This window comes from Columba livia, chromosome 21, assembly GCF_036013475.1.
Source record: "Columba livia isolate bColLiv1 breed racing homer chromosome 21, bColLiv1.pat.W.v2, whole genome shotgun sequence".
Taxonomy (NCBI): Eukaryota; Metazoa; Chordata; class Aves; order Columbiformes; family Columbidae; genus Columba; species Columba livia.
In genome coordinates, this window is record NC_088622.1 from 4,455,819 (window position 1) to 4,476,374 (window position 20,556).

At 41.9% G+C, this 20,556-nt stretch overlaps 4 protein-coding genes across 6 annotated transcripts in view; 3 read left to right on the plus strand and 1 right to left on the minus strand.

Annotated features, from left to right (window-relative positions):
* The window catches only part of DHRS3 (dehydrogenase/reductase 3), a 49,556-nt gene extending 32,146 nt beyond the window's left edge, over positions 1–17,410 (minus strand). For both annotated transcript variants that reach the window (XM_065037612.1, XM_065037613.1), the window contains exon 1: positions 16,992–17,410. The gene's annotated coding sequence lies outside the window, so the exon portion shown is untranslated. The remainder of the gene's footprint in view (positions 1–16,991) is intronic.
* Positions 3,804–10,703, plus strand: LOC102087308 (arylacetamide deacetylase-like 4). Its single transcript, XM_005514229.3, has 4 exons — positions 3,804–4,369; positions 5,654–5,870; positions 8,749–8,812; positions 9,153–10,703. The coding sequence occupies exons 1-4, from the start codon at positions 4,187–4,189 to the stop codon at positions 9,925–9,927; spliced, it is 1,239 nt and encodes a 412-aa protein (XP_005514286.2). The 5' UTR covers positions 3,804–4,186; the 3' UTR covers positions 9,928–10,703.
* Positions 11,135–15,609, plus strand: LOC102087125 (arylacetamide deacetylase-like 4). Its single transcript, XM_005514228.3, has 4 exons — positions 11,135–11,339; positions 13,162–13,378; positions 13,776–13,839; positions 14,365–15,609. The coding sequence occupies exons 1-4, from the start codon at positions 11,163–11,165 to the stop codon at positions 15,137–15,139; spliced, it is 1,233 nt and encodes a 410-aa protein (XP_005514285.2). The 5' UTR covers positions 11,135–11,162; the 3' UTR covers positions 15,140–15,609.
* LOC102093105 (arylacetamide deacetylase-like 4) lies at positions 16,142–20,433 on the plus strand. Of its 2 annotated transcripts, XR_010467427.1 has the most exons (6): positions 16,142–16,438; positions 17,288–17,504; positions 17,776–17,839; positions 18,482–19,318; positions 20,111–20,197; positions 20,295–20,433. XR_010467427.1 is itself a non-coding variant. In XM_065037609.1 (4 exons), the coding sequence occupies exons 1-4, from the start codon at positions 16,262–16,264 to the stop codon at positions 19,254–19,256; spliced, it is 1,233 nt and encodes a 410-aa protein (XP_064893681.1). In that variant the 5' UTR covers positions 16,142–16,261; the 3' UTR covers positions 19,257–19,391. The 2 variants fall into 2 exon arrangements, 1 of the variants encoding a protein (XP_064893681.1); XM_065037609.1 differs by lacking the exons at positions 20,111–20,197; positions 20,295–20,433 and having other exon boundaries at positions 18,482–19,391.
* Positions 20,434–20,556: the final 123 nt, after the last annotated feature.

The window sequence follows — 20,556 nt, forward strand, 5'->3', positions numbered from 1 at the left end:
TTTGACTTTTTTATAATACAGTACAGCTTTTTACTGTAGAATTCGTTAGCAGATGTTTAAGCCAGGAGTCATTTGGAAGGCATCGACTTCAAAGAACAGCTTACAGGAAGAAAGGTTAAAAATAAAGATTTATGGCAGACTAAATGAAAGATGGATTTCACTCATGAGTAAGAGCAAAACGCGTAGGGGGCAGCTACTCATTTGGGTGGGGAGATGGAGATAACAAAAAGGGAGGACACCAAAAGATACGTAGGAGGAGAGCTAAATGAAGCAGACAGATCAAGCAAATACACAGCACCTTTGAGAAACAGTATCAAAGAGCATGTACTAAGCTGTCATTTCTTAAAGCCTCCTATTGTCACCCTAAAGGGCATACTAAAGCCATCTCACAGAGCCACAGACTTACAGCTGTGAAGAGGTCCGAGACGCTTTCGGTCATTTGTTCACATAAATACAAGAAATGTGAACGGAAGGACAGTCATTTTCTTACACGCTCTACTTGGTAAAACCCAAGTTAGTTGAATTGCACTACAAAGTCCAATTTCCTACTAAGGTACCTAGAATGAATAAATTAATAATAATTAAAAAATACGACACTACCACACACACACAAAAAAACCCCGGACAAAAAAAACCCACCAGAGTGTTTCATTTTGAAATGCACATTAAAAGCAAACAAACAATGCATCAGAAGCTGTTACGTCTGCTTTTATTTCTTCTTTGGAATACATTATTTTTTCCTGTTTCCTTAGCTTTATGCCTTCCAGATAGTTACTAAGCCTGGCTACACTTGATAGCATCACTATCTCAGTTGTTATAGCTGGCTCCTTTACCATGCTTCAGCTAATTCTCATAGTATTTCCTGTGTTACACATAGTAGGTCTGCAATACCCAACTAACCGCAGGCTGTGTTTCCCAACACGGCCTACAATCAGAACTGAAATGTTTTGCAATGTTTTACAGAATGACATTACAAGAGAAACAGTAACACATGACATTGGCATAACTCATTAGCACTGACTCCCCGGACACTACTGTCTTTAGCAGTGTTTGGTTTGAAGGCTGCCTGCCTCTTACGCTGATAAACAACTGACGTGAATCTGATAAGTTTTATGTATTTTCAATCTACAAGAGGTCTGTGATCCCACATCTTCACAAGCCTTACAGGAACGGACAAGCCAGGGGACAAAACAGCAAAGATCATATTTCTTTAAATAGGTGTTTTTATAATTCTTCGCCTTCCCATCATGACTATGACCATTAGAAATAGCTGAAAATCAAGACTGTAACTTGCATACACAGTGGCTCACTGATGAGAAAATGGGAAGAATTTACTGAATTATGATCAATTCTATACTCATTACCTGATATATTAAACATGTCAGTCTCCAGCAATGCTAATGGTTTATTCCCTTTCAACCCACTCCATGAAGTGAATACCTTCCACCTTTTGTAAACAGGAATGCTTTTTCTCTTTCCAGCAGTGGGAACAGTTGTGAATATGAGCATTCCTAGAAGGACCAAGTAGCCCTAAGCCCATGGGAGTTTCTTGACTCTGGGAAAACATGGAAACTGTGGTAACAGGACAGGGAGGAAGGACTGAGGTGCTGACACAGCACAGTTAGAACATGCTCTCAGCATACACAGAATATGCTCTAAGAGTAAAATATTCAAATATTAAGACTAAAATGTTAAAATACTATTCTGAAACCTTACTCAACCAATATTTCTTTAACAACAGAAAGGCTATAATGCACACCTGAAAGATTTTTTTCAGACTGTCAAGACTGTACAACAGATGGTCACTGAAGACAACCGCCAAGGCACAACATCAAAGAGCAAAGAAAACCTCCAAACTGTCCCTTTAAAATGTATTTTTAAATAAAAGACAGGAAAGAAATATTCCTTCCACTCTGTCATATCCATCAAAGCTTCAAAACAAAGATGGCATCTGTAAGGTGTTTTTGTTTTGATTAAAGGTGTTTAATTATTGACTCACAGAAAGCTGTGAAGAAAAGACTGCTGCCAATACGATGTCAGCAGCAGCTTATCCAGCCACAGCAGACATACACGTCCTCTTTGGCATGAAGCTTTCATAGTCTAAACTGATCTACTCCCAGTATCAGGCATCCAGTTAAATTATCAACTGCTCTTAAAAGTTACATTTACTGCCACTGCAGTAGTAAGTGCCTTTATGAGCTTCCTATTCCTGATTACAGGTTCAGCACAGAATTTTCCTTCCCTGAGGATCCAAACACAAGGAATCATCAAGAACACTGAAATACAATATTCAAAGCTGATCTCTATATGGTAATTTATTTCAGGATATTTTGACTGACGGCGCAGACATCAGAAACAAGCACTTAGAAAGAACTCTGTTGTTCTGCAGTTTTGCTGGGAATATATGGCAAAACAAACACTCAATAAAAAACCCACAGGCTGTGCTATAATATCACACTACACAGAAACTATTTATGGAACCAATAACCAAACCCATTAATAGAATGACCCTGCTGTGTGGCAGAAGAAGCCCTGTGGATAAATGTGGATAAGGTTAGGACAGAACGAACATTGACTATGGGCATCTGGGCTTGGTATCAACACTCTACAGTCTGACGTGTAACTAACTCTGTCACTGTATCAGCTGTCATGACGGCTTTGCTTCACAGAATCCCAGAGTGTCAGGGGTTGAAGGGCCCTGGAAAGCTCATCCAGTGCAATCCCCCCATGGAGCAGGAACACCCAGATGAGGTTACACAGGAAGGTGTCCAGGCGGGTTGGAATGTCTGCAGAGGAGGAGACTCCACGACCTCCCTGGGCAGCCTGGGCCAGTGTTGTGTCACCCTTACTGAGAAGAAGTTCCTTCTCAAATTTAAGTGGAACCTCTTGTGTTCCAGTTTGTACCCATTACCCCTTGTCCTATCACGGGTTGTCACCGAGAAGAGCCTGGCTCCATCCTCCTGACACTCCCCCTTTAGATGTCTGTAAACATGAATGAGGTCACCCCTCAGTCTCCTCTTGTCCAGCTCCAGAGCCCCAGCTCCCTCAGCCTTTCCTCACACGGGAGATGCTCCACTCCCTTCAGCATCTTGGTGGCTGCGCTGGACTCTCTCCAGCAGTTCCCTGTCCTGCTGGAACTGAGGGGCCACAACTGGACACAATATTGCAGGTGTGGTCTCCCCAGGGCAGAGCAGAGGGGCAGGAGAACCTCTCTGACATACTGACCACCCCCTTCTAACCCACCCCAGATACCATTGGCTTCCTGGCCACAAGGGCCAGTGCTGGCTCATGGTCATCCTGCTGTCCCCAGGACCCCCAGGTCCCTTTCCCCTACGCTGCTCTCTAATAGGTCATTCCCCAACTAAGACTGGAACCTGGGGTTGTTCCTGCCCAGATACAAGACTCTACACTTGCCCTTGTTATATTTCATTACATTTTTCCCTGCCCAACTCTCCAGCCTGTCCAGGTCTCTGATGGCAGCACAGCTTCCAGTGTCACCACTCCTCCCAGCTTGGTGTCATCAGCAAACTTGCTGATAGTGCACTCTATTCCCTCGTCCAAATCATTGATGAATATATTCAATAATACAGGCCCCAGTACTGCCCCCTGAGGCACTGCACTAGATCCAGGCCTCAACTGGACTCTGCCCATTGACCACGACTCTCTGGCTTCTTCCCTTCAGCCAGTTCACAGTCACCTCACTACCCGCTCATCCAGACCGCACTCCTCAGTTCAGCTGTGAGGATGCTGTGGGAGACTGTGTCAAATGCCTTACTCAAGTCAAGGTAGATCACGTCCACCGCTCTGCCATCATCCATCCATCTTGCTATGTCCTCATAAAAGTCAATTAGGTTGGTCAAGCACGACTTCCCCTTGGTGAAGCCATGTTGACTGCCCCTAATGACACTCTCACCCCTGGTATGCCTTGAGATGGCACCAAGAAGTCATTCCATCAGTTTCCCAGGGATGGAGGCGAAGCTGACCTCCCCCTTTTTTTAGTATAATAAAGTGTTGTCAGTAATACCATTAGCAAAAGAGGGGTGGAGAAAATTAGTGTATTGCAACATTAATATACATGTCTGCTTAAGAACAAGTGCTTAGTATCCTGTGCCGTCACCTCAGAAACACTTGAGAACAAAACTTAAGACCACGTAGTTTATTTAGCCTTCACTTCCATTGAAGTGAAATGGCATCTGTTTATACAACTTTAGCAATAATAGGAATATTTTTCATTTCTCCTTTTATAATACCAGCACTAGTTTTGTTGGGGTTACTTTATGATTTTTTGAAGTCTGAACTGCCACCTGGAATCGACCAACCTCTAAAGCTTCGTGTGTTCAATTCATTGCTGGTTACAATCATGATCTTGGTAAGTTGATTCACTTTTATTGCGGTTGGATATTCTGGAGCTGGATGATAATGGCTTTAAAAAAAAAAAGCAATTCACCCCCTGAAGCCTGTAAGCATTGTTATCTGAACCAAATCATATTAAATTGACTCATAAAACTGATATGACTAATCTTAAAAGCGTATTTAGATTGTTCAGAGCCTCTGTCAAGCTGCAGCCACTTTACATTGGAAAACTGTTTTACATAAAAACTAAAATAAAAACTATATGTATACTGTAGCTATTTGATCTACATGTACACATCATAATGCTACCCATTCAGAGGCAAGCCTGTATTACTCCTTTTTACATTTGCTTCATTCTATCCTTATTATCCGCAATCAGACCTATATATTCACGGATTTATACATGCAGTGTAGTGCGAAAAACAAAATAAATACAAATAAAAATGGATAGGAATGGCGAGGGTGAGGTGTTTCTTCTGGTGTGGCTAGCTCCAAAGGTAAGGTAGAGGTATATTTAATAATGTGTGTAGGTTTTGCTGCTTCTTTAAAAATGCCTGTGTGTTTGTACATTTATTCACATGACAGTAAATATAATTCCAATATATCAATTTTCATTAACTCCCTAACATAGAGACCAATGAAAAATGTTTCAAATGGGAAGTAGAAATAAATTATTATGGAAATAAAAAGGCGATATTTTCAGTTTCAAAAGATTAGCCTATTTTTCCAAGTTCAGGACAATAACAAACCCACCGCTTTTCACAAAATTATGGGGTCGTTTCTCAAATGCAAGTGTTACAAAATTAAGAAGCTACCAAGTTGGGACTTGTTCCTTCCACCTCCGAAGTTGTACGCTACTGTCAGCACCCCAGAAACTTAGCACGGATTTATATGTGTTAGTCTTACAACATTAATCTCCTTGGGCTAAAAGTGACCACTGAATCCTGTCCCTTACAAATAGCAAACTATTTTGATATTGGACTTCAAACCAGTTGATTTTAAAGTTAACACGTTATGGCACAGCTCTTCTTCTTATTTTTCGATACATAAAAACACACAATGAGCAAGAGGACAACTGTCTATGCAGAATGGGGTTGATGTGTTACTTTGTGGCAACCTTCAACAATATTTAATTCTATCAAAACTGTTCAATGACTTCTCAACTATCCCCGTAACTCCACTGAAGCACTGTCTCCAGTATCTCCTGAAATACAACACACTAAAATTAACCCAGGATTTTTTTTAAAGAGAGTTGGAACCCTTTGCACTAATCACTTGCCAAATTCTTTCTTTCCAACAGGGCAAGATCTTGAAGAAGCTGGGGATCTGCAGTGATTTAAGCTTATTGCGAGTTGCGCTAGATGGAATACCACCATGGAGAGATTCAAAACTTCTTATCAGAGATCTCAAAGTAGATGAGGTACCGCTGAGGATTTATCAGCCTAAAGCGCCACCTACTGGCAAAAGAAGAGGAATACTTTATTTTCACGGAGGCGCTGGCACGTTTGGGAGCATTAGTAAGAAACCAGAAAGTTTTCTTTTTAAATTCCAATCTAAACCTTTACATTTGTACCTTCAGACACGTGCCGGTTAATATCTCACCTGTCCTTCCTAAGCACAATAGTCTTTGCAGTCTCAATACCAACTGCAAAGCTCCTTGTGGAATTAAGTCTAGTGCACAATTAAGTGTCACCACATTTCTGTCTCCTTTGGGCTCCAGGCAAAGCTGATGAAAGCGGCTCTTAGCAGATCTGAGGCTGCTAAATGCAGAACTGTGGCCCAGAAAATCCTGTCAGTGAACAGCAGAGGGACTCTGCTGCTCCTGTTGAAGCTGTTCCGAGAAAGATTCTGTTTGCTGGGGATAGAGCATGAAAAGAAAGCACATGTGCTCAGGTCACTGTGAGGGAAGTTCAGCTCAGAGGATGCTCTCACACCTTAATTAACTGCTAGCTGAAAATAAGGTATAGCAACGGTCCTGGAGCAAGGGCTGGAATCCATGTCTCTTCCCTCCTTCTTCTCTGTACTCCATCTTTTCTGGAAATGTAACTTAAAATCCTTTTAGGCTGACAGGAACTCAGCATAGGCTTACTTTCTGGAACAACCACAGCATCGTGAAAATGGCAATGCTGTTGCCAAAACCAATACAACCTGGCTTCACTCTTTGGAACAATGCCTGCGTTACTTCTCAAGGAGAAATGTTTAGTTTGGGATCTCAACTGGAATGAAGTGTTTTGTGTAAGCTTGGATAGGGCCTCACAGTCTAGAATTTAAGGTATAACTCTCTGCTCAGCACTCAGCTTTTGTGTAGAAACACTACAAAAGTCAGTGTTTCTCAGCTTGCAGTCCAGGCATCAAAGGAAGTCTAAAAGACATAAGAACATGGTCCAGGAAAGAATTTAAAGAACACATTAACCTCCCCCATAAATATATTCCCATTCATGCAAAGAAGGAATCAAAATGAAGGAAAATACAAATAACAAATGAGCATTAAGGATAGAACCAACATAGGGGAGTTTGATTCTTGTGGTGGAGACGTAAAGAACACTTTATTTCTTTTTCAGAAAGGGAGACAAGCCTTTGACTGTCTCAGTAGCTGCTGGGTGTTCTGATCTCTTTCTGAGCAACCACGTCTAGTGTGCTGTGTCTGGAAGCCAAGGCACCTAACACACAGATCTAGAGTTCATTCCAGGGGTCAGACAGGGAAGTTTGTGGGTTTTGAATCCTTCACTGTTCCAAAGGGTGAGTCTCTAGCACTATTTTAGGCAGACTTCAGTTATCCACAAATGAGTTTGAGAGTCTAATTGGCTTTGTTTAGCATCATGCAGAAAAAAATAACGTAACTTCTAGTAATTTAGGCCCCATTCTAAAAAAAGGGAAGATTCAGGTTAGGCATGAGGAAGAAATTTTTTACAAGGGTGGTAAAACACTGGCCCAGGTTGGCCAGAGAGGTGGTGGATGAACCATCCCTGGAGACATCCCAGGCCAGGCTGGACGGGGCTCTGAGCAACCTGAGCTGGTGAAGATGTCCCTGCTCATGGCAGGGGGGCACTGGGGAGCTGGGAAGGGCCCTTCAACACAAACTGCTCCACAACTCTGCACTGTCACAGAAATAATCTTCCCTTGTTTTACTGCAGACCACGTTAGTCTGGGTGGAGCGTCAGGCTGACATCAAATATGACACTTCCAGTTCCAGAGGTAGTTTGGGCGGCAGTGAGGACTCAAGAGATAAGCCTCTGTGACCTAGACGAAAGGTGAATTCCTTTCGCTGGAAGAAAGAAACACACCACTAGGTCGCACAGTTGTTTTTCACAACACAGCTGCTGTTGCACCATCAGCACAATGAGGGAGCTATATCACATGCCATGGGTCAATTTAATACACATACCTATATACTGACTGTAGTGCAGGACCTTTCATTTGAATTCCCATTGGTACTTGGTAACAGAAAAGCAAATAACATAATGACAAGTTTTTAAAAGGACACTAGTGAGCTTGAAGTCTGCAACTAGCAAATTAGCAGAAGCTACAATGAAGAACAGAATCAGTGGACAGAGAAGTATGCCTTACTCCTTAAAATCCATACAAATGGAAGTCATGCTTCACAAATCAGTTTAAGCTTTTTAGATGAGTCAGCAAATAAATGAATAAAGGAGACTGAGGTGATAAAACCTACTTTGACTTCCAAAAGAGTTTCTTAAAGAGGCTACACACCCATAAGAGGGAAGGTCTCTCATTTGAATAAAGACTGATTAAAAGACAGAAAAAATATGGGCTGTGGGAGGTTCCTGTGAGATTCCCATAAAGAGATCTGTGCTGGGACCAGTGCTAATCAATATATTCAAAACCAGAAAAGATGCTGAAAGCTGACATGATACTAAGTCCTTCAGCATAGTAAAAGGACAGCTGAAAAAGTGCAAAATGGCTTTATGACAGCAAAGGCTTAGGCAATAAAACGACAGGTGAAAGGGTACATAGAGAAGTGAAATAGATGAACAGAGCATCCTAACTTTATAAAGAAAACCATGGACTCTAAGCAGGCTACTACCTTGCAGGAGGAAGATCTAGGGATTATGGTAGAAAAACGCCTGAAAATCCCGACTTAGTGCACAATCACAGTTTAAAAGCAAATAAAATATCAGGAATCATCATTAGGAAAGGACAAAACAGGATACTTCTTTATGCCATTGTAATAAATCCATGGTGCATCTAAACTTAGTAAATTGGTTACAGCTCCAGTTCCCATACTTCAAAAAGGATATAGCAGTACCACAAAGAGTCAGGGAGAGGCTGCACAGGTGAGAAAAGTGCTTCTGTACAGAGAATAAGTGACTGGACTACAACTCTTCAGTCTGGAACAGATTTTAAAATGTCATTTCTGATAAACTTTCTCTTTAGGAGCCTTTGAAAGAATATGCCGCCATATCGCCAAAAAATGCAACGCAGTGGTTGTGTCTGTTGGGTAAGTGCTACTTTGATGCAGAAGTATTTATGGTTAATCCAGTTCACAGTCGACACATTTCTGAATAATATGCTGAATATATTTACTCTTTTAGATTGTGCTCCCTATTTTTTGCTTTAGCCTTTAATTTGATTTAGGAATGTGCTTATGGGCAAAGTATTCTAAAATAATTATAACACCATTAGTTTGTCTTTCCAACCTATACTAGTTAAAAAGAAAGATAATCTTTAAAATTTAGAAAAAAAGCCCTACATAACTACCATACCAGTCAATCATGAAAAACACAAATTAGATTTTTGTAATTACTTTGATAATAACCACACTATGTTTGACATTTCAGTTATCGTTTGGCTCCTGAACACCCATACCCAGGGCAATATTTTGATTGCCTCAATGCCACCTTATACTTTATGAGGAATTTAGAAGAGTATCATGTGGATCCTGCTCTCATCATCATTAGCGGTGACAGCTGTGGAGCTAATTTTGCCACGGTTATTTGCCAAATACTGCTGAATAAAAGAGATCTCCCAAAAGTACGTGCTCAGGTCTTACTTTACCCAGGACTCCAGGCGCTAGATTTCCATTTGCCTTCCTATCAGCAGAATGCTTCAGTCCCCATATTGTTTCGGAAGCTAGTTATCTACTTCTGTTTTCGTTACCTTAATAAAGAACCAGACGTTTTGGAAGATGTCCTACAAAACTGCCATGTTCCTGAGAGTATGAAACAGAAGTATAAAAAATGGATAAGTGCTGACAATATTCCTGATGAATTTAAGATTAGAGGCTACGTACCACAGAAACCCACTTCATTTAAACCTGAAGTCCATGAAGCAATCAAAGAAATTTTAGCAGGAACATTTTCCCCACTTTTAGCTGAAGACTCCATTATTTGCCAGATGCCTGAATCCTACATTGTGACCTGTGAGTTTGATGTGCTTAGAGACGATGGATTGTTATACAAGAAGCGATTAGAGGACAACGGCATTAAAGTAACCTGGTATCATTCTGAGAGTGGTTTCCATGGAATTGTATCTTTCTTTGGTTATGGGATTTTTTCCTTCTTATCTGCAAAAAAGATAATGGATAATACTGTGAATTTCATAAACAGTTTATAAAGCTATTTTTCAGAACAAAGATGCTAGTCTTACATTATGCTTGGCAAAGAATGTAAACATGGTTGTTCTATGTTTTGGATTTTGACTGGATTTTGTACTTTCTAATTTCTCCTTCTGCAATGACTCTCAATTATTTAAAGCACCACCATTCTAGAAAACATTATAAAACCATATCAGCATGATGGAGATGCAACAGCAAGGCACCTCCCACATACTGTTTCAGCTCAGCTCTAGCATCTCGGCGTGGCTGGCACACATTCCAGGCAAGCAGCAAGAACATCTCTTCCAGAAGATTCTTCAGCTGCCCAGAAATGCTGAAGACAACAACTGGCAGCAACTTCAGCCCCTGTGAGAGACTGGAGATGGCTGGGGTACCAGATGGAGAGCCCAAGGACTCAGGTTTTGGGAAGTCTTATGTCAGGTAGTGAATTTGCAGCTATGCATTTTAATTCCTAGGGTTAGTTTGCACAAAGGCTACACTTCTCTTGAAAAAGTGTAGTCAAAAGAAAGGCTTCTGGAGCAGAAGTGCTAAACCAGAGCTAGTGTGGGTTTGATGTTGTCTGTAATCTGATAAATGATGGTTCATTTTGGAACTTGATTCTTAAACTGGAATTCCTAAACTTTAATGAGAGATAAACTGAGCATGAATCTAAACTCAGCCTCCTGTGTTGCTTTTTAACCATGTTCTTCTTTTAGAGGAAAACACAAATGCAAAAACCCCCCGATATTGAGGTAATGAGATAATTTCATAAGTGCACCTTTCCAAAAAAACATTGATGACAATCTATTTTGCCCTTTAGAGTGATAATCATCATATCCAGGCTCCTATCTTTGCACAGCCCTAGAGAAACTCTTCTGAATAATGATTCATCAAGTCACAAACTCAAAGTACACAAATGTCCTGTGTCCATTTTCCATCTCTAATTAAACATGAACACGGTTTATTCCTAACAATCTTCTTCCGGGTAAGGATTGGTTTCTTGCCAAAAAACATGATACGATGCTGGCATGGATTTTTTAATCAATTTTGGACTTCGACCAACTTACCTTTCGTGAAATAAAGGGAAAGAGAGAGTGGGAGAGGGAAAAATACCTACTAATGTGTTTGTAAAAAGGAGGGGAAAGGTTTTCACTAGAGCAACCTTCTAACGAACAAAGAATCAGGAAGTAAGAAGCCAAAGATATCAGGGAAAGTCATATCAAAGACATTTCAGGTCACTTTGCCGCTCAGCAAAATGGCAGTTGCTTACATACTGCTGGTGTTATTCTTAGCAGTTTTTGTTGCCGGATTTATATTACTGGTCTTGGGGGCAATTAATTTTGATTTATCCAACTCGGACATTCCTTCTGGAGTGGATCGGCCTGTAAAGCTCCGAATCATTCACGTATTTATAATATGCACAGCTGTGGTGGTAAGTGAACCTTGTGTGATTTCTTGGGGAAGAATGGTGTACCTGTAGATTTTAAACAATGCAACACTAGAATCCTGCTTGGAATTAATTTTCAGAGAGAGAAGTGGGCATAACTCTCATGCTACATGTTGAATATAGAAGCTGAGTTTTACTTAAGAAACCTTTACCAGGTTTTTTGCACTACACTGCATGATTACAGTCCTGCCTAGCTCTAACATTTGGCAGTATGAAAATGCTGCCTCACACAAGCATTTGAAAGTCTGACTGTGCTTCTACAATGAATTGTGCTAACCTAGCAATAATTTGATTAAGAACACTTATACACGTTGGATCATTTCTATTTCTAGGTTCAGAATGTATCAGATGTCTTTGGGCTGTGGTTTCAAGCTTTTCTTGGACTTGGGGATGAGAGTCACATATTTATTTTGAAGACAAAATTAGAAACTGACCATTTCAAAGCTGGTTTTGGGAAGGGAGAGTTTTTGTCACACCAGTGACAAAACGAGGTAACGATGCCCAAGAGGAGCTGAAGGAATGCCATCTCTCCCAAACACTTTTATAACTCCTGCAGCAGCTAAGCATGGAATTGATGGGAACTATCCTGGCCAGCCCGACTTCTCTTGCCTTACCAGCACCCATCCTCAAGTGATCTCTGCTGACAAAGATCTTGCCAAATCAGAGGGATTTCCATGTGATGACAGATGTATAGATGCTGTCATGATGGAAGATATTAAAAACACAAGAGAGCAGAGGTTGTAGATATACTTAATAAATTACTTACACACCTCCAGGAAGGGCAAACTATTTAAAACGAAATATATATATATAATCTGTCAGAAATAATCTAGATTATAGTAGATTATAGTAATGAATTCTAGATATATAGTCTCATGCTTTGGCTGTATACACATTGCAATCAGAAAGAGATTACTTAAGCAGCTGGACAAGCCAGTTCTCTTTTTATCATCTATACTCTGCCCATTAGTACCAATAACCAGAATTGTACACTGCAATGTAAACAACACAGGATGAAAGAAACAGAACAAGCTGAATGTAAAGGGGAGACTATTCTTGAAAGTTTTTCCCTGTCTGCTTGGAAAATAGCAAATACAATAGAATAAATCACTTTAACATGTTCGTATACAATCAGAGACACTAAGACTAGCTTCTATAATTAATTAAAATCAGTATGTTGCAAAATGTATTAGCTTCTTCAGCCTCAAAATCAGACATAGAGAACATCATAAACAGCTGATGTCACTGAACAAAAGGTCTTTCATAGGTAAATATATTGAGAGTCATAACACTGTACTGACAATCCATTCAAATCTGGTGGTCTAATGAGAAATATTCGTAACAAAATAGTGAATATTAAGAGCTTGATCCAAATCTTCATAAAGACTGAAGTACTGGTTTGGCCTGACTGAATAATATATTTCAAAAGAGATGTTATACCTTTTTTGTTTGGTTGGTTTTGCAAAGCTATGTTGGACCAGTAGCTCTCATTTGTATTTTTGTTCAGAATAACCAGTGAAAACCAAACTTGTTTTCAATGTTAGAAAGCTGAGAAAGCAAAAGAATATTATTTCACTAGTCTTCGTTAACGTTGCATTGATTTGGGATCGTGGTCTTCAGTGAACACTGCTGTTGATGAGACTTCTCATGAGGCTACTGTTCTTTGTTCAGTTGTACTACACCTGTACACCTACTCCACTAAAATATACAACTTAGACATCACGTGTGTACTGCACATACAGTGCCTTTGCTTTGGAAAATAAAGAAGCTCTTGAGTGAACTCCCTATTCTCTTCGCCTTTGAACAGGGAAAGATTTTGGAAAAAATTGGCATCTGCAGTCAGTTTAGCTTCATACGGTACATACAAGATCGAATGCCTGTAGGAGTGGACCCAAAGCTCCTCATCAAGAACCTGAGGTTTGATACGGTGCCTATAAGGATCTATCAGCCCAAGGTTCCATCTGCCAGCCAAAGGAGAGGAGTTATGTTTTTCCATGGAGGAGGATGGGTACTCGGAAGTCTTGGTAAGATATCTAACAGAAAAAATATTACAATTTAGTTAAAGATGTATCTGCTTCATAAATGGTAAAGTTGATTATCATTTGATGCATAGCAGTTACGAAGTTGGAGTGTAACAGAGGTGCACTCTAAGTCTTGCTGTCAGAAGAAAGCATCTGCTGTGCACCATGTGCATTTTTCTTAAAGACAAGGACAATGAGATATGAGGAGAAAAATACAGTGAGCAAATACTGCAATAGGAAGATGAGGGTGTACAGGTCTGAGGAGCTATGTAGGAAGGGACAGAGAAAGGTAGATAGTATTTTCTTCTTGCAATTCTTTGACTTATGCAATATATAACATTAGTACTCTGGCGAAAAAACCCAAACCAAACCCAAACCCCACCAAATATGTTTCTTTCAGAGGTCTATGAAAACATATGCCGCTTTATCGCCAGAGAAAGTGAATCAGTGGTTGTATCTGTTGGGTGAGTCTTTTCTCATGCTGGTTTTTAGAGATTATTTCCCATAGTGTGAGCATCACCTTACAGCTTCCCTGATCAGAGCAACAACCATTCCCAGATAAATGTTCCTGTGGGACTTTTCAAGCTTGTGATTTACAAATTCACTCTGCTCTTGTCTGGAGCCCCTGGAGATTGACTCAGTTTTCATTGTCTATGCCACAAATAATCTAGCTGGAAAATGAAGTTTCCAATCAATGTTTTCCAATTCCAAACTCAAAATTGATAATAAACAAATAGTAAGCCATATATTCTACTTCATTCTTATTCAAGGAAACTCTGGTTGATGCTTACAGAAGCACTACCTGAATGACAACCTAATATCATTATCAATATACAGACATAATGATTTGGATTATGAGGATATAGTTGCACTGTAACGAAGACATAAAAAAGAAATATTATTTGTATTCAACCCATAGAAAGGTAAAGCATAAACCAACTACACAGCTCAATAAAACCTAGACAGAATTGTCTCTTTTTGTGTATTAGGTATCGTTTAGCCCCTGAACACAAATACCCTGCTGCGTATGAAGACTGTCTCAATGCCACCATACACTTCATGAAGAATAGTGAGCACTACGGTGTGGAACCTGCTAATGTCGTTGTCTGCGGGGACAGTGCTGGGGGCAATCTGGCAGCTGCTGTTTGCCAGACCCTCGCAGGTAGATCAGACCTCCCCAAACTACGCGCTCAGATCTTGATCTACCCAGGTCTTCAGGCACTGGACTTCAATTTACCATCTTACCAGCAGAATCGAGGAGTCCCTCTCTTATACCGAGAACATGCCGTTTTCTATGTGCTACAGTACCTAAATGGGAATTTATTGCACATGCAAGAGGTCCTGGATGGCTCTCATATTCCTATAGATATTAAATTAAAATATAGGAAGTGGGTGAGTCCAGATAACATCCCTGAAAAATTTAAGATCAGAGGCTATAAACCACACGTGCTACTAGACTGCACACCTGAAGTTTTTGAGAAAGTTAAAAGATTCTGTGAGCCCACCCTGTGTCCACTGTTGGCCGAAGATGCTGTTATTCGGCAGCTGCCCGAGTCTTTCATCCTGACCTGTGAGTACGACGTGCTGCGGGACGACGGCTTGCTTTACAAGAAGAGACTGGAGGACAACGGTGTTCCAGTGACCTGGTGCCACCTCGAGGACGGATTCCATGGCATTATATGCTTACTTGATAAATATGTTTTGTCATTTCCAGCTGCAAAAAGGGGTGCTTACAATATTGTCAGCTTTCTAAAAAGCTTATAGAAACTATTTCCTTTCTTTCTACTGCCAATTTTCTGTGGTCTTTTATGCTTATAACCCCCATGTGAGAGGTTTTAGTAGGACAATCTGTTAATGATCAATTATGTCAATGTGATCACAGCAAAATATATTTTAAGAATGCTATGCAAGTTTCTTTTAGTGCTGTTTGAAGTTTTCTATGTGTAGTCTGCCTATTTTAATGATCTCTTTGGAGCAGACACTCGCTATTCTCTCAGTAAATATTAAAGATGCAGTAAAACTAAAACAACATCTGGTCCGCCCCATTTTGTTTAATTATGATCTATGGTTTCATTCTTCCTAGAAGATGGTGTTTTGGTAAAGGAGAAGTTGCTGATATTACAATGTTATTCACTGCCTGTGTCTAAGATTCCCAGTCACTGACTTGCACAAGATTTCTATGGGCTGGGTAACTGGTATTTTAGACCTGAAAAAATGAAGTCAAAGCTGCAACTGTGCCCAACAAAGATACTCTATTAACAGCTTTGTGTAAATGTTTTCCTATGTTTATTAAACATATGAGTACGCTGAAAAACTTGCTCCTGTGCTTAAATACTCTAACAGCAAAGCAAGACTGATGCATTTACTTTTGTAGAGCACATATTAGTTAGCTTTTTTTATCATGTTAGTTCCCATTTTATTTTCTAAATGTCCTTGTTAAAACTATATATTCAAAACTACTTAACAAATGTCACGATTGAGGAAACAATACGTTGTGCCTGCAGATCAGATGCAAGAGGTAATTTAACCTCCACGGTAGCTGGCTCTCCTTGTAAACAGCAACCCATCAGAAACTAGAAATTCATTCAGCACTTAACTGCTGTCTCTGAGCAGCCATTCATAACATCTGCAACCCGAAAACACCATGTAAAATACCAGGCCATGCACCAGTCCCACAATTAAGGTGAAGCTAAACAGGAAATTAATCACACTCTGCCAGATCTCCAATATGATGTGTGCTGGCACCTTACGCAACATTTCCAAGGACTTTTAAAGTCCGCAACACCCGAGAGATCTGTTCTAACTCGGACTGCTCTAAGGTTTACTATTATCTCTGAAAGCTAAAACAAATACACGTGTGAAGACACCTCACCTTTGGTTAAGTGAATGGCATTCATTTATATATTGCCAGTGATACTGCTGGTGATTTTTACCGCTTCATTCATACTACCAATTATAGGAACAATTCAATCCGAGTATTCCAACATATGCATCCCTGCTGGAGTGAATCATCCTGGAAAGCTCCGAATTGTCCATGCTTCTATGGTTATGATATCTGCTCTGGTGAGTTATTCTGCCATGTTTTCTGCCAGAAATGTGGTTTCAGTGTTATTTTTGTAATGTCGTATATGTATATACTAGAATCCTGCTGGCTTCATCAAGACTTAAATGAGTCTTTCCTTTTTGGGGGGCTGATTTTAGAGGGCAATATTCGTAAAATCATTCTGTCAGACCTCACATAGTTTCAGTCAGGTTTTCCCTACTACACAGGGATGAAGCCAACCACAAGATCAGCTGTGCTTCCCTAATTCCATTTAAATTAATTATTTATCGAAAGCGAGATTGCTTTGATGTCCATTTCAGCTAAGCACAGATGATGTTTTCAGGCCATTCTTGGGGCCTTCCAGTAACACTGACGGAAGGCCGGGTGTTTTTAAGCAGATAAAACCAGACTCACAGGGAACTTGAGAGGTACAACACCTGTGTTGTGAGCCTTTAAGTGCATGAAGCTGGTGTGAAACCCAAGGATTGACGATGCTGAGAAAAAAAACACCTATTTTTTTCCTCCCCCAAGACGTTTTGCCTGTCAGAGCGTGAGTGGGACGCACGGGCCTACCTGCTCAGGCGCACGGTGCCAAGGCGACCAGCAGCCTCACAGGGGCCACCATGGCCCTGGGACCACCACGGCTCCGTCTTCTGGGCTGGCTTTCTGTCGACGCCCGGACCGGAGTGGCAGAGGCTCTGGAGCAGGCTAACCCGCCAACACGAAGCCCGGGTGTCCCCTCAGCAGCCGCGGGAAGGCGGGCGCAGGGTCTCCTCACAGCAACCTGTGGTGTCCGGAGCCTCCCCTGGGGCGGCCCGCGGGGAGGCCGCGCTCCGCTCAGCCGGGCTCTCCTCTCTCTCTTCCAATAGGGGAAGATTTTGGAGAAGATCGGGGTGTGCACCGAGTTCGCCTTCGTCCGCTACGTGCTGTCCGGGAGGAGGCTGGGGCCGGAGCCGCGGCTCTGGCTGGAGGACGCCGAGTTGGGCCGGGTGCCGGTGCGGGTGTACCGGCCCCGCGCGCCACCTGCCGGCCCGCGGCTGGCCGCCATCTTCTTCCACGGCGGCGGCTGGGTGTGCGGCAGCACCGGTACGGCGGGCAGGGATGCTGAGCGCTCCGCAGCTGCGAGCTGCTGTTGTTATCCTCTGGAGGCGGGGGGGGGGATGATCCTGCCCCGAGATGTGGCAGAAAGTCTGAAATCTGGCCGAGTTTTCCCGTCATCTTCGGCCAGCCCGGTGCGCAGGGTGAGCCGTGAGGGGAGGCGGCAGCGCTGAGGGGACAGGGGAGGTGTGGGGGTCGGGAAGGGCGGGAAAAGGAGGTTCCTAGAGCGGGCAGCTAGCGACCCCCCAACTTTTTGCAGATACCTATGAAGACGTCTGCCGTTACATTGCCAGAAAGAGCGAGTCAGTGGTTGTGTCCGTTGGGTGAGTTGTGTCAGTGCTACCCTATGGAGGTCCTGCTGCTTTTCTCAGAACCCCAGTGCTGCACGTCCTGTGCGAACACTCCTCAATAAACCATTTCCCCAGGGTCCCAGATGGCCAGGCAGAATTTCAAGGGGACTATTTTCATTTCTTCTCCTCTGCCCCGAATCTGCTAATGCAGGGAGAGTACAGACTCCAAAGTGAGGTTTGTGTATCTCACAACACAGAGCTACGCTGGCACCAAACAAAATTGTAACGCTAATAATACAGAAAAATATAACTCTCTCATTATTTAAAAATAATGAGAAAAATAAAACAAAACAATTGTCCAGAGAAAATACCCTAACACAAGGTGAGGTGCAGACTGATTGAATTACTTCATCCACAAGCCAGACACAGTCTACACCAGAAAAGTAAAATGAACTTGTATCACTCAAGTTCTAATCAGAGCTGATCTCAGAAGACTTAAACTATGCTACATCCTCACAGCTTCATCCCAGTGGCTATATCTGTGATAACTCGCTGGACAAAAAGCTGTTTAGCAGATGACACCCCTCAAACAACACAGGGAAAGCCAAGGTGCTGTACAAAATTTGTATTTAGTTATATTTGCTGCTCTTATTTTGTTGCCTCTTTGTGTATTAGGTATCGTTTAGCCCCTGAACACAAATACCCTGCTGCGTATGAAGACTGTCTCAATGCCACCATACACTTCATGAAGAACAGTGAGCACTACGGCGTGGATCCTGCCAATGTCATTGTCTGCGGGGACAGTGCTGGGGGCAATCTGGCAGCTGCTGTTTGCCAGACCCTCGCAGGTAGATCAGACCTCCCCAAACTACGGGCCCAGATCTTGATCTACCCAGGTCTTCAGGCACTGGACTTCAATTTACCATCTTACCAGCAGAATCGAGGAGTCCCTGTTGTATTTCGAGAACACGCCGCTTTCTTTGCTTTGCAGTACCTAAATGGAAATGCACTGCACAGGCAAGAGGTCTTGGAGGGCTCTCATGTTCCTCCAGACATGAGGCTGAAGTACAGGAAGTGGGTGAGTCCAGATAATATCCCCGAAAAATTTAAGGTCAGAGGCTACAAACCACACAAGCCCCAAGAATTCAATGCTGAAGTTTTTGAGAAAGTTAAAGGATTCTTTGATTCCACCGTATCTCCACTGTTGGCCAAAGATGCTGTTATTCAGCAGCTGCCCGAGTCCTTCATCCTGACCTGTGAGTACGACGTGCTGCGGGACGACGGCTTGCTTTACAAGAAGAGACTGGAGGACAACGGTGTTCCAGTGACCTGGTGCCACCTCGAGGACGGATTCCATGGCATTATATGCTTATTTGATCTTTATGTTTTGTCATTTACATCTGGGAAAAGGGGATTGGACAGAATTGTTGAATTCATAAAAGGACTGTAAAAACAATTTTCCCTCTTTGTGTTTGTCCCACTAATGTCTCCATTTAGGCTCCTAAACCTCAGGTAGTACTTTACAGCAAAAATGTGATACCTTTTGATATGTAAAATACTAATTTTGGTATTCATGAACTTCAAATACTGTCTCAACACTGGTCTTTGTCCTCATGAGCCTATTGACAGTTCAGTCTCTACAGTTTTAATGTTTTCCATATGTTGTGTTTCCATCCCTTTCAAATCAGCACCTGATTGATTCCTTGTATTTAATTACCAGATTCTTTACTTTATTTGGATTAAATAACTCCTGTAAATTACTGTCAGGATCTTTGTGATATCCATTTGATAAGCTCCAAAGCATGACTTCATTTTATCTAGGTAAAAAGTACAGGTTAGGTACATAGTGAGTTGGAGGAAAGCTCTGGAAAACCAGATCAAGGTCTCAGTGAGGAGATTCTACATGTATGCAGTGGGTGTGGCAGATCCACATCTGCAAGAGCAGCTGTAGGGGGCCCGAGTTAATTTGGGACACCTTGCTGGAGGCAAGGAAGGGCTGTCCTGGTTTTGGAATAACCATAGCTCTGCAAACTCCTACTTAATTTGCAGTGTCTCCATTATGCTCGTTGAAGCTCAAGGCAAGAGATGCTGGTAGAGAGCAAACACTTAGGTCAGGTTTTAGAAAGACAGTAAGGGTGAGTGAACTGGGCTCTTGATCTGTGTGTACTGGAAGGTTTACCTCAAAGACATAAAAAATAGGAATCAAAACGTTTTTATGTTCTTTCTAAGAGAGGTACCCTGATATTATTTTTTTTTTTTAATTCATGCTGTGATGTTTCTCCATGTTTTGAGTTTTCTTTAAAGGACAGGGCAGTGTATTCCTTGACATGATGCTTCATTACACCTGGCTGATGGAAGCAAGGAAAACCAGTACTGAGCATACATGAAATAGTAAGATTGATGACATTAAAATCCTAAGGAAAAAAAGTAATCCCAAGACTGAGGAAATCAGATTTTTTTACAAAAACAAATGCTGTCTTCCGTTTAGATTTCAGACTGCAAAGGCTCCACCTGTCCTTAGACAAAGAATCCCTACATTTAAGGACAGACAACACACTCCCGGCGATGAGAAGACGAATCCATCAGGAACGCGGGTGCCCTGGCAACCCCCCGGCGCTGCAGCTTTCCCGGCTCCTTTCAAACGGCAGCACCGGGGACCCCCCCGGATCCCCCGCAGGACGCGGCGATGGGCGCAGGTCACGCTCTGCCTCCTTGAACCGAGATTACACCGCTCCTCAAGCCGCCAGCGC